We start from the raw sequence: 13808 nt of genomic DNA, 5'->3' as shown, positions 1-13808 counted from the left end.
GGCCTACAATTCGGTGATAAGGTCTGCCGCAGCGGCATTCAAGCTGAAGCTCGATGAAGAGAAGCAGAAAGCAGACTTCCTTCTAGAGACATTGCTCCCAACACAAACAAGGAGCCAGTACCTGCCAATGCTCAACAGCGTCTTGGTCCAGGGGAAGGAAGCATTCAGGGAGCCCGCAACATGCAAGGCAGTAACTCCCAGAACAGAGAAAAAATACAAACATTCCTCAAAGGACCCACCCTACATTCAGGGAATGGTCTCCGCAGACTCCATTATCACGGCCACAGCAAGGAAGAGGGCTAACGTACCCACTACCTCTGGACCCCCACCGGATAAGGAGAGCAAAAGGATGGATCTGGTGGGCAGAAGGATCGAACGGAATGCCGCGACCCACTGGCGCATGGCTAACTCCAACGCCCTGATAAACAGACACATGTACCAGATCATGGAGGAGCTGGGGCAGTTGGTGAAGGACCTGCCCCAGGATGCCAAGCAGAAGGCCGAAAAACTGGTTGAAGATGGGAAGAACGCGGCAAATTCTTGCCTTAAGACGGCCCTGGACGGAGCAGACACCGCCAGCAGGCTCATGATGATGGGTGTCACTGAAAGAAGACACGCATGGCTAAGGATCTCAGGTTTCAAACCAGAGGTGCAACACAGCATTCTGAACACACCGTTCAACGGCGACACGCTTTTCGGAACAACAGTTGATGAGAAGCTCAGCCAACTGAAGAAGGATAACGAAACAGCAAGGTCCATGGGAGCATTGCAGTTCAGAGGCAACAAGAGGGGCACCCCGTCACGGAGGCCTGGCGGGAGAGGTGGAAACCAGCCAGGTACATCACACCAGGCTTTCCAACAAACGCACCAGACAGACTCGCAGGGCCAGCAGGGTCAGCAGAAGCAGTCCTGGCAATACCAACAAAGAGGCCAGTCCTTTCGAGGGAGAGGAAATGGACGTGGCCAGAATAGAAGAGGGGGACAGCAGCCCGCCTCTAAGTGACTTCAAAAAACTCTGTGTGCCCACCCACAGAAAAGATCCCAGGGGGCAGCACGTACAGAGGGATCAAGACAAGCTAGACACCTACGACCACAGAACACCAGTGGGAGGAAGGTTAAGACTTTACCTCCAGGAATGGAGAGAAATCACATCAGACAAATGGATCCTCAACATCATCCAATTCGGTTACTGCATAGAGTTGGAGGGGAGGCCAGTAAGCAGAAAACCAAAGAGAAAACAACTAGCAAGCAAACAGCTAGAGTGTCTTCAGGAAGAGGCAAAGGAACTTCTGCGGAAGCAGGCCATAGAACGGGTACCCTTCAAGGAAAGAAATACAGGAATATACTCAACGTACTTCCTGGTACCAAAGGTAGACGAGACAATGAGACCCATTCTGGACCTAAGGTTCCTGAACAAATTCATAAGAACGCAAAAATTCAAAATGACCTCCCTGCAAGAGGTGCTGCCGCAATTGCAGGTTGGAGACTTCATGGTCACAATAGACCTCAAAGACGCCTACCTACACATCCCAATGAACAGAAAGCACAAGCATATGCTCAGGTTCACCATCAGAGAAAGCCACTACCAGTTCACAACACTAGCCTTCGGGCTGAAATCAGCACCAAGGGTCTTCACAAAGTGCCTCGCTGCGGTCGCAGCACACCTACGAAGGCAAGGAATACACGTATACCCTTACCTGGACGACTGGCTGGTGAAAGCAAATTCATACCAGAAATGCAAGCAGCACGCACATACGGTGACGAGCACGCTCATAAGCCTGGGGTTCTCCATCCATTGGAAGAAATCATCAATGGAGCCGGAACAAGGGAAGATCTTGGGGAATGCCCTATGGATAGACTGGTCCGGGACATTTGCTTACGCCTTTCCCCCGATACCACTGATGCACAGAATGCTGAGCAAGTGCAGAGCGAGCAACATGACCCTGATACTGGTCGCGCCACAGTGGGCCCTACCACCACGTGCTGCACATACACACAGTAACACAAACACAATCAAAGCAATACCTCAAACATTGCATATGCCTACCATATAGCAAGTTGGTTGACTGGGATTATGTAGGAACACATACCCCACATGTCGCCCACCGGAGGGAACCTCCTACTCATCACAAGGTATAAGGGCAAACGCAACACGCACCTAACTAGGGCGTGTTCCCGTTTCAACTACCATTACCCTCCATAAGGGCACAATGAACACAAGCAGGGTGCAGTTCTTCAGGCTTCCTGCCTACATAATAGAAACTACACATGGTCTGCACACGGCACAGTGAAAAGTTACGGTGTTTCTCCCTTGCACGGAATCACAAGGCAGCTAAATACCAAATGACACCAAGCAATGGCCTACTAACCATTAGGAGACCATTCGCAAGCAGTTAGCCAGCAGGCCCACGGTGTGCAATACACTCAAAGGACCTTCACCTTCCTTGAACCGTGTGGCCAAACAATGTCCAGAACAACTTCTCCTGTACAAGTCAATATTTGGATAGGCCACATGGGTGGAGTATTCTTCGTAAAGAAAGGATAAGTGCACACATATGTGGGCTTCTGCATCAAAATATACATATTGCAGAGTTTTTTATATAGCGCGAACTAGACCACGCACATACGGTGACGAGCACGCTCATAAGCCTGGGGTTCTCCATCCATTGGAAGAAATCATCAATGGAGCCGGAACAAGGGAAGATCTTCCTGGGAGCACAGATCAACACCTTACAGGGCAAGGTGTTCCCCAGCGAGAAGAGGGCGAGGGCGCTGGTGAAGGAAACTCGCCTCTACCGGAAGGGACGAGCTCGGACAGTGAGGACTGCGAGCAAGATCATGAGGATGATGGCATCATGTATCCACCTGGTACCCAATGTACGTCTCCACATGAGACCCATTCAAGAATGGCTACAGGAGCAATGGTCACAAGCTACAGGCAGTTGGGAGGATCTAGTGGTTGTGACGCACGCAGTGCAGAAGGAGATGACATGGTGGACCATGGAGAACATAACAAGGGGAAAGCCTCTAACACCACCAACGCCAACAGTGACCATCACCACAGACGCATCCCTGAAGGGATGGGGCGCTCACATGGAGGAGCCCAAGGTGAGGGGACTGTGGACGCCAACAGATGCGACAAGGCACATCAATTACCTAGAATTGAAGACAATCTTCCTTGCACTGAAAGCTTTCCAAACAAGACTGTACAAACACAAGGTGCTGCTACAGACAGACAACACCACCGCGATGTTCTACATCAACAAGCAGGGGGGCACACAGTCAGCCCCACTCAACGCTGGCGCAGGAGATATGGAGATGGGCCATCCCTCTCAAAATAGACCTGCTAGCCATACACCTACCAGGGAAGGACAACATACAGGCAGATTGGCTCAGCAGACAGACATCGGCATCCCACGAGTGGGAGCTCAATGCTCAAGAGACAAGGTGGCTGTTCGACAGATGGGGAACACCATCAGTGGACCTGTTTGCCACACGCCGGAATGCAAAATGCCAAAACTTCGCATCCAGACAGCCCGAGGAGGGGTCACTGGGGAATGCCCTATGGATAGACTGGTCCGGGACATTTGCTTACGCCTTTCCCCCGATACCACTGATGCACAGAATGCTGAGCAAGTGCAGAGCGAGCAACATGACCCTGATACTGGTCGCGCCACAGTGGGCCAGGCAGACTTGGTACTCGCAGATCATGGAGATGACACAGTGTGCACTCCACAGATTTGGCAGGAGGAAAGACCTACTCTCCATGCAGAACGGAGAGGTGCTGCACCCAGAGCCAGAGAGCCTGGGCCTAGTAGCGTGGCTCCTGAGGACATAGAGTTTGCACATTTGAGACTGCCAGAAAACACCCTGAGGGTCCTTCGGGAAGCACGAAGGCCCAGCACTCGGAAGTGCTACGTTGCGAAATGGAAAAGATTCACAATGTGGTGCAGGAAAGAAAGACTTCACAAAAAAATGAAGGACTCCACAGTGCTAAAGTACCTGACACACTTGCTGGAGAAGAACCTTAGCTCATCCTCGTTAAGAGTTCACTTGGCAGCGATAGTCGCCTACACAAGGGGTGAAACGTGCAGGAGTTTCTTCACATCACAGGTGGTGAAAAGATTCCTAGAGGGAGCAAAAAGAATCGCACCACCCAAGCGGGTGCCGCCACCTGCATGGAACTTAAACATAGTCCTAACGGAACTCATGAAGGAACCCTTTGAACCACTTCACAAGGCCTCCCTAAAGATGCTAACTATGAAAACAGCTTTCCTGGTTGCAATAACGTCCTTACGAAGAGTAAGCGAACTTCAGGCGCTAACGCTACAAGAACCCTACATACAAATACACAATGATAGGGTTGTGATGAGGACTGACCCACACTTCATGCCGAAGGTGGTATCCAAATTCCACATGAACCAGTCTATACAGATACCGAGTTTTTTCCAAAAACCTACAACTAGCGCAGAGCGAGCTCTACACACCCTGGACGCCAGAAGGGCAGTCATGCACTACATTGAGAGGACGAAGGGACACAGGAAATCAAAACAGTTCTTCGTGTCATTCGCCAACAGTTTCATGGGGAAGGCAGTAACAAAAAAGACTATTGCACGGTGGATCGCACAGACAATCCAACTCTGCCACAAACGGGCAGGACAGGAGCTTGCAGAGGGGACACGTGCCCACTCCACTAGGAAAAAGGGTGCGACAATAGCCTTCCTGGCTAACACACCCATAGAGGACATATGCCTGGCGGCAACATGGGCTTCGGTGCACACGTTCACGAAGCACTACTGTGTGGACATACAGATGAACAAGGAAGCACAAGTCGGACAAAAGGTGCTCCAGCACATATTCAATAACCAACGCTCATCTTCCACCCAGCCGCCACAGAGATGAGAAACCGCTACAAAATCTATGCACAGCATAGTGAATCCAGAAAGATTCACGCTGCAAAACGAATAGTTTTCTTACCTGTCGGTGTAGTTTTGCAGCTTGAAGATCTTTCTGGATTCACTAGCGAACCCACCCACCTCCGCCAGAAAGATGAGGCTGGAGAGAGAAGAGGTGGTTAAAAAAGAAAGGACTTAAGACTACAAAGCGGTAAAATATCACCTAAATAGAACATTGCCATTACTTCGGAAACGAAAGAAACACGGAAAAAAAGAACCCGAAGATGGCGCCCAAGAGTGGGAGCTTCCGCAGGAAGCATACCGACGTCACCGGAAATGCACCCAAGGAGGTGTGACGCCGACGCCCACCTGGGCTACGAAAAAAAACAAAGAAAAGACTACGAATCCGGACCCAACCACAAGACCGCGGAATAATGCACAGCATAGTGAATCCAGAAAGATCTTCAAGCTGCAAAACTACACCGACAGGTAAGAAAACTATTCGATATCTACTAGGTAAACAGGTAGACCAATAACTAGCAGGAGGGGCACAGGCCCACTCTACCAGGAAGAAGGGTGCAACAATAGCCTTCCTGGCTAACACACCCTTTCAAGACATATGCCTGGCGGCAACATGGGCTTCGGTGCACACGTTCACGAAGCACTACTGTGTGGATATACAAATGAACAAGGAAGCACAAGTCGGACAGAAGGTGCTTCAACATATATTCAACAACCAAAACTCATCTTCCACCCTGCCGCCGCAAACGTAACTAAACCGCTATGAAGTCTGTGCACAGCATAGTGAATCCAGAAAGATTCACGCTGCAAAACGAATAGTTACTTACCTGTCAGTGTAGTTTTGCAGCTTGAAGATCTTTCTGGATTCACTAGCGATCCCACCCACCTCTGCCAGAAAGATGAGGCTGGAGAAGCAGGTGGTAATAGTAGGATATATAGAGATATAGATGTTTGCATACGTATGTAGACACATACTGGCAAAATAAAAAAAACATTAAAAAAAAAACAGGTGTGTACATGTCAATATGTATATAATATTTATATAGAAGTCACCTTTTTAAAGATCTACGAGTGTCCCTGCACTCTCAGCCCCTTAGGCAATATATATAGTAGACTTATTAAGCGATGAGAAAAAATCGCAAGGCAGAAGGGGAAAAAATAATCTGAGAGCCTGCACACACATGATGGGGGTTGTAGCCTCACCAGGGGGATCAGGTTTCGCAACCTCCCACAGCAAAAAAAAAAAAAATACAAAGCACTTTCCGAACTCCAACCACTAGATGGCGGAATATGCACAGCATAGTGAATCCAGAAAGATCTTCAAGCTGCAAAACTACACCGACAGGTAAGTAACTATTCGTTCTTCAGTCTCTTCAAAATCTTCTCTAAAGAGACCACGGGTGGCTTCCCCTAGCCCTACGGCTCCTCCTCAAAAGAAGACGTCAAAGAAGTCTTCAGAGGCTCTTTCCAAGGCAACTTCTGCGAAGGTTTCCTCTCAGGAAGTACACACCTTCAAAAGCCTGTTTCGACACCGTCGGTGACGATATTGTCGACAACGACTTCATCGTCGAGGAGAGCTATGTCTACTGCATCGACGACGACAGTTTCTGCGTCGACGGCATCGTCGTAATTGTCTTCGACAACAACCCCATCGTTGACGGCGGTTAAGACTGTGTCGTCGAAGATAACCATCAAGAAGACACCGTCGACGTCGAAGATCCCGTCGACTCTGGATTTGCCATCGACAGAATCGACGACGACCTCGACGATGAAGTCACCATAGCCGACGTCAACACCGTCGCCGAAAACTGTCGACGAAGGTTTCGTCGACGAAAGCACCATCGGCGAGGTAACCGTCGACTAAGACGCCGTTGACGATGTCTTCAGTGATGTCTCCACCGTCGACGATGACCGCGTCAATGATGACTCCTCTGGCTAAGACACCCATCGACACTCCACCGTCGACGACCTCGTCGACGATGATGGATACTGGTCCACAAACCACATGTGTGAGCCTAAAGATCACAAAGAAATCTCTGACAACGGCTTTAACATCGCCAAGCAGAGTACAACCACTACCTCCAGCATGTCTTCCTCAGGAGGAGGATTCAGATGACGGAGACATATTTCAGACGGCGACAAGCCCTTCGAAGCTTCATGTTAAATGTCAGAGTTCGGATGAAGAAGAGGACCAGGAGGAAGAATATCATCCGCCACCTCCTCCTATGGTTTGCCTTCCAGCCTCTTTAGTTACTGACTTATGGTACCTTATACAGGACTATAAACAGAGGTTTCCAGAGTCTCCTGCTCCTCCACCTCCCACAGTATCTCCTTCACCAAGATCTCGGCCTCCACCTTTGAGCATACAGCCGGAACGGTTTGATCTACCACATCCTCCTCCTACTACTGATGAGGAAGAGGCAGAACAGCAGGAAAAGGGAGAACTGCAAGATACTCCGTCTATCCACAATAACTGGGATGACTGTTATTCCCTCTCCCGCGTCTCCAGTGCCTGCGAAATTACCACCAGCTGACATTGGAGGGTTCCATAATGTAGTTGAGAGGGCCGCTCAACGTTTCAAGATACCAATGGTTACTCAAGAGCAAGACTGCTTCTTATATGACTTTAAAGAGCCTCTAAAGAAATCAGTAAGATCAATTCCCATTATTGATAACCTGTGGGAGCAAGGTGTTAAAGTCATGCAGAACCCTTCCTCGGTACCTCCGGTAGTACCTCGTTTGGATAAAAAGTATAGGGCACCTGATACTGCACCGGCCTGTTTGGTAGGACATCCCAAGCCAGATTCGGTCGTTACACAGGCTGCCCAGAAGAACTCAAGGAATCCTTCTGCCCCGTTATCAGCACGTCCGGATAAGGAAGGCAGGAGGTTAGACAACATTGGGAAGCATTTCTCTTCAATGTCTGCAGTGACGGTGAAGGCAGCCAATGCTTTAGCTCTTTTGGGGCGTTACAATAGACAACTATGGGCAGATAACGCCCCATATCTATCTGAGCTGCCTAATGAATCAAAAGAAGAGGTAAAAAAGATTTTTCTAGAGGATGAGACCTTGGCATCAGAAATAATAGACTGTGCGATGGATATCACTACTACAGGATTTTGCCAGCTGACTGGAGTGGCAGTCTTGCGACGACTAGGTTGGCTAAGGACAACTTCCTTTCGTCCGGAGATACAAACAAAAATATTGGATATGCCCTATGATGGCCAGTCTCTCTTTGGCTCACAGATTGATGAGGCGCTGCAGAATATAAAAAAGGACACAGACACGGCTAGAGCCTTGAACACTCTCCAGTACAAAAAACAGTCCTTTCGTGGTTCCAGAGGTAGTCAGTCCTCTTATAGAGGGAACTACCAATACCGGTCTTCATATTCTTCAGGTCAGAATCGATCCCAGTACCAGCAGCGCCAGCAACATAGACAACAATCTTCTTATGGCAAGTCGTCCTTTCGTGGTAAAGGCCAGCGAAAAAACGGACGTAAACAATGACCTTTCTCTTCAGCCAGCCCCAGATTCGTTTCCATCATCAAAAATTGGAGGAAATATTTCACATTTCTTAAAAAATTGGAAGAAGATTACCATGGACCGTTGGGTTCTACAATTAGTCCAATTCGGCCATTCTCTAGAATTCTTACATATTCCTCCCCAAACTCCTCCCCGCCCTATGCTTCACAAAAATCGATGGCTGCTTCTCAGAGAACTCTCTATTATGATCCAGAAAGGGGCGATAGAGAAAGTCCCTCTGTCTCAACGGGGTAAGGGATTTTATTCTTGCTTCTTTTTAATTCGGAAAAAAGAGACAAAATGGAGACCGATTTTGGGCCTCAGGGCTCTCAACAAATTCCTGAAGAAGCAGTCGTTTCGCATGGTAACGATCCAGGAGGTCTTACAACTCATGGAAGCGGAAGAATACATGACGTCCCTGGACCTTCAGGACACTTACTTCCATATCCCGATTCACAGAAATCACAAAAAATATTTAAGGTTTGCGGTGGCAGGCACTTTCAGTTTTGCGTCCTGCCCTTCGGGCTCAAGTCTGCACCTCGCATCTTTACAAAGTGTCTCTCCCCAGTAGCTGCATATCTCAGGCAGCGCCATCATCAAGTCTTTCCATATCTGGACGACTGGCTGATCAAGGCTCCATCCTTGAAAAGCGCGTCCAGATATTCCAACGCCTGTCTGCAGCTTTTCAGTCATTTAGGACTCATGCTCAATCGGAAGAAATCTGTCCTTCTACCTTCTCAGCGCATTAACTTCCTAGGTGCAACCCTCGACACACGTCTGAGGAAAGTCTTCCCATCTCAAGAGTGAAAGAACAAGCTTTTACAACTGGCTACTCTCGTGGCTTCAAAGAGGACCTTAATGGTCCGCCTTTTCAAATCCCTACTATGAATGAGGTCATTATGTATCCTCTTGATGCCTCACTGCCGTCTACGGATGCACCCTCTCCAGGAGGCACTCTCAAAACAATGGATCCAATGCACAGGGTCGTTCGATCTCATAAAAGTAACTTCTCAAATGGTCAAATCCCTGCAATGGTGGATGTCAGTTCGGAATCTTTCTCAGGGCTCACCATTCCTGCTTCCGGCTGCACCGCATATCATCACAACAGACGCCTCCTTGGAAGTATGGGGAGCTTTTCTTCAAGAGCTACAGATAAGCGGAAAGTGGTCCCCCTTAGAAAAAGGGCTCCATATCAATCTACTGGAACTGCGGGCGGTCTTCCTCGCCCTTCAAGCCTTTCTTCCAAGAATCAAAACTTCCCTTGTGCTCGTCCGTACGGACAACACTACGACGATGCATTATCTCAACAAACAGGAAGGGACTCGCTCTCTGACACTCTCTCACGAGTCACAGAAAATCTGGAACTGGTTAATTGGACACAATATATCTCTGCGGACGGAGTACGTCCCAGGCATGGACAATGTACTCGCCGACTCATTAAGCTGACAGAGGACAACGTCTCACGAATGGGAACTGGATCTAGGAGTCATCAACCAAATCTTCTCGCGATGGGGCACTCCTCAGATCGATCTGTTCGCCACAAGATCCAACACCAAATGCCCACACTTTGCAAGTTGGCATCCCCAGAAAGGGTCCCTAGGGAATGCATTTTCGATCACATGGTGCAACGTCTTTGCATACGCCTTTCCACCATTTCCAATGATTCCCAGGGTGCCTTATCTTCTCCATCTGGCGAACTCAGGCCTTGCTCATGCTTCCATCAGGGTTCACTTGGCGGCGATATCTCGTTACATAAGATCTCATACCGGCCCTTCTCTTTGGTCTCACAGATTGATCAAACAGTTTTTAAAAGGACTCTACAGAACTTTTCCCCTTGTGAGAATTTTGCCACCAACCTAGCACCTCAACACAGTCCTTAACCAGCTCATGAAACATCCCTTTGAGCCTGTTCACAGGGCTGACTTGAAATACCTTTCTTGGAAGACAGCCCTCCTTCTTGCACTCACCTCCGCAAGGCGAGTGAGCGAACTCCAAGCTTTCTCAATACAGGAACCTTTCCTGCAATTCAGGCAGGATAGAGTAGTTTTACGGACGAATCCTAAATTTATTTCAAAAGTCCTGTCGGACTTCCATCTCAATGAACCTGTGGTCTTACGCTCTTTCTTCCCGAATCCTTCTACGGCAGCGGAAAGGTCGTTACACTCTAAATCTTAAGCGCTGCCTAAAATTTTATATTGAAAAGACAAAAACCTTCAGGAAGTCTCATCAGCTATTCGTAGCTTACAGTACGCCCAGGAGAGGTCTTCCACTCACCAAATAAGTATTTCCTGCTGGATTTCTGCAGCTATTTCGTTTTGTCATGAACAAGCAGGGCAACCCCTACAATCTAAAGTGAGAGTCCACTCTACCAGGGCAATATCTACATCCATGGCGCTTTTTGCCGGATTGCCGGTTATAGACATTTGTAGAGCGGCAACATGGAAGTCGCCACATACCTTCACTAGGCATTACTGCCTGGATACAGAACTCATGAAGGATGCTGCGGTGGGACAAGCAGTACTTCGTCATCTGTTTCAGTAGAGGTGAGCCTTTCTTTTCATCCCTCCATCCTTCTCATGTATGCACATTTCTTTATTGTATAATTTGGTGGCATTTCTTGCTTGCAAATGCATGTTTCTATTAGTCGTTTGATATGTTATCTGATGACTTGTATATCCTATACCATCCGAAATGTGCTTTGTACATTGCTTGCTACTCTGATTCAGGCATGTGATTCTATGAAAGACACCCCTAATACTGGATAAGAAATGCATTACTTACCTGTAACTGCAGTTATCCAGTATTGTAGTCTTTCATAGATTGACATGCAACCCTCCCGCCTCCCCTGGAAGGGCTCACCTACTTCTCTCAGTAATACGCTTATTTAGCTTTGTGTGTACGAAAATCTGAGGGACTGAGGCTCCTTCCAGGAGGGTTCTAGAGGGAGGTGACAGCTGATTTACTCTTTTCTAGAGTTTGGTCCTTTCTACAAAAGGACAGGGATAGGTTACTAATGTGAGGCCTTTAGGCCTATTTATCTATATGTCTATGGGACATTACTTTATTTATATACCGGGGACTCCCATTCCGACGATGGGGAATGATTCAGGCATGTGAATCTGTGAAAGACACCAATACTGGATAACTGCAGTTACAGGTAAGTAACGCATTTCTTCTAAATACACTTTTGCTATGTGTTTGCCTTTCTAAATCCTTTATGCTATTGTTTGGCTATTTCTGTAGGACTTGGGTACCCCGAGTGAGAAGATTTGGCCAGGCTATAACGAGCTTCCTGCTATCAAGAAGATGACCTTCACAGAGTATCCCTACAACAACCTTCGCAAACGGTTTGGAGCATTGCTGTCAGACCAAGGATTTGATCTCATGAACAAGTAAGAAACTGATAAGCATTCTACATTTCATCTTGGGAAGTTGTGGTCCTGCTCTATGGATTAAATTAGACCTATACTGTCCTTGTCCTGCTTCAGTAATTCTAATGTGCAACCACATTAGAGTTTATGGACCAACCACTTCATATTTGATTTAAATGTGGTTTCTCTGTCTCAACTTTCACTGATCTTTTACACTCTCTAGGTTCCTGACATACTGTCCAGCAAGACGAATCACTGCAGAAGATGGCATAAAGCATGAGTACTTCAAAGAGTCTCCCAAGCCAATTGAGCCATCTATGTTTCCCACGTGGCCTGCAAAGAGTGAACAGCAGCGGGTGAAGCGTGGAACAAGCCCTCGGCCTCCAGAGGGCGGGCTTGGCTACAGTCAATTGGTAAGGTCAATAATTTAGAAGATTGTTTGCCCGATTTCAACACAGAGCTAACTTGTTGAATTGGAGAAAGATTAAGAGAAATATCCTTCTCTGCAAAGAATAAAGACCAGCTGTGATTCGAAATAGCCAGTACTATGTTGGTGCAAGCAATGTACCTTTGTTACTGGAGCATTAAATTCTCATTCCATGATATTCTCTACCGTGACCTCTGTTATGGATTGTAATATTAGAGATTAGTGAATAAGAGCTGGACAGTTATTGTTAGTGAATCATTTTGCCTTTTATTACATTGCATACTTTTGATTTTCAGAAGTCTTTAATGCTCCTCTTTCCAGGTGGTAGTTACATTTTAAAGTGCTGCCGAAAGGAGTATAATGTTTAACAGCTGTTCCTTGGTGGTTTCTTTTTGTCTTTTTTTGGAGTGTGGGTTTCCCAATTTTCAAGAGATGCTCCAGCCAGGATATTTATTTAGGATTGTTGCGTTTGGCACATGCCGCATTTGCACCATTTTTGTTAGTTGTGGAGATAGTTTTGTGAATGGTCGTTGTTGTCTTGTTTTTCCATGGTTTCTCAATCTGTGAATTTCTCTACTTCCTAAGAAAAATAACTGCTGCTGCCAGTCGAGCAACTCTTGTGCTAGCAAGTAAATGTCATGCAGACCTGTGCCTTCCTATTTCTCGTGGTCCAGCATGACTCGCCTGAACAGCAAGGATATGTCATGCCCTTGAATGCATCAATCGTTTCTTCTGATGAAATTTCCTTTGCCTATTTAAATACTTTATTGTGCTTAGAAACTTGTGTTGCTGAGAGAATGTTCGAGGCATGTGATCTGTTTATCACATGCTTTGCATACTCCTGCCATCTAGTGTTGGGTGGTTGCACGTTGTTTTTCTTCGAAGAAGTCTTGCCTGTCACAAGGTAAGGTGACTCCTCCTTTCGGTGATAGTGCGCATGGGCATCTACTCCATTGTTATGTTATGTTAAAAGAGCTTATAAAGCGCACGTACACCAGGCGGTTTAATTGTTTTTTTCTGCCATCGGGTCCGGACTTGTTTTCCTGTGCTCCCTCCAGTTCCCCTTGGTGCTCAATCCACTCTACTCTTGACAGTATTATTTTCAAACGTGTTTCCCTTTCTCCAAGGTTTGACTTGATCATCAAAAAATCTCCATTTTGATCGGAAGATTTGCGGGTCGCCTTCTGGCCTATCCACGTCGGTCCGGCTCCTTGTCGATGTAACAGATTCCATTCACATTTTGCCCCCTGTGCGACGTGAAATATCCACGTACGGACTTGCATCAGGTATGTAACTTGTGCTGGTCACAAAAGCACAGAGGACAAGACTGCGACGCGTGCCGATCCTTCAGATAGTAGGAAACTCTCTGTGATCGTTGTGCTTGACGTCAAGAGATGCAGCAGTTAGGTGACACACCAGATCTCTTCCGCGGAGACTCTGAGCAAGAGGAGGTCGCAGCGGCCGAAGAAGAACAAGCCTGAGCTGCATCTGACTCCTCAAGGACGACTATGTGCTGCAGGGACAAAGGGACATGAGTAGGGAAGACCCCTATCCTTAAAAATCTACGGCTTC

At 47.5% G+C, this 13808-nt stretch overlaps 1 protein-coding gene across 13 annotated transcripts in view; it reads left to right on the top strand.

The window, feature by feature from the left end:
• Positions 1 to 13808, top strand: part of LOC144754523 (cyclin-dependent kinase 11B-like) — a 431279-nt gene that overhangs the window by 405766 nt on the left and 11705 nt on the right. For all 13 annotated transcript variants that reach the window (XM_078642437.1, XM_078642431.1, XM_078642429.1 and 10 more), the window contains 2 exons: positions 11682 to 11830; positions 12033 to 12222. In XM_078642437.1, the coding sequence (XP_078498563.1) occupies positions 11682 to 11830; positions 12033 to 12222 (339 nt within the window). The remainder of the gene's footprint in view (positions 1 to 11681; positions 11831 to 12032; positions 12223 to 13808) is intronic.

Source organism: Lissotriton helveticus, chromosome 5_1, assembly GCF_964261635.1.
Source record: "Lissotriton helveticus chromosome 5_1, aLisHel1.1, whole genome shotgun sequence".
Taxonomy (NCBI): domain Eukaryota; kingdom Metazoa; phylum Chordata; class Amphibia; order Caudata; family Salamandridae; genus Lissotriton; species Lissotriton helveticus.
Note: the sequence above shows the minus strand (reverse complement) of the source record. Positions and strands in the feature narration are given on the sequence as shown.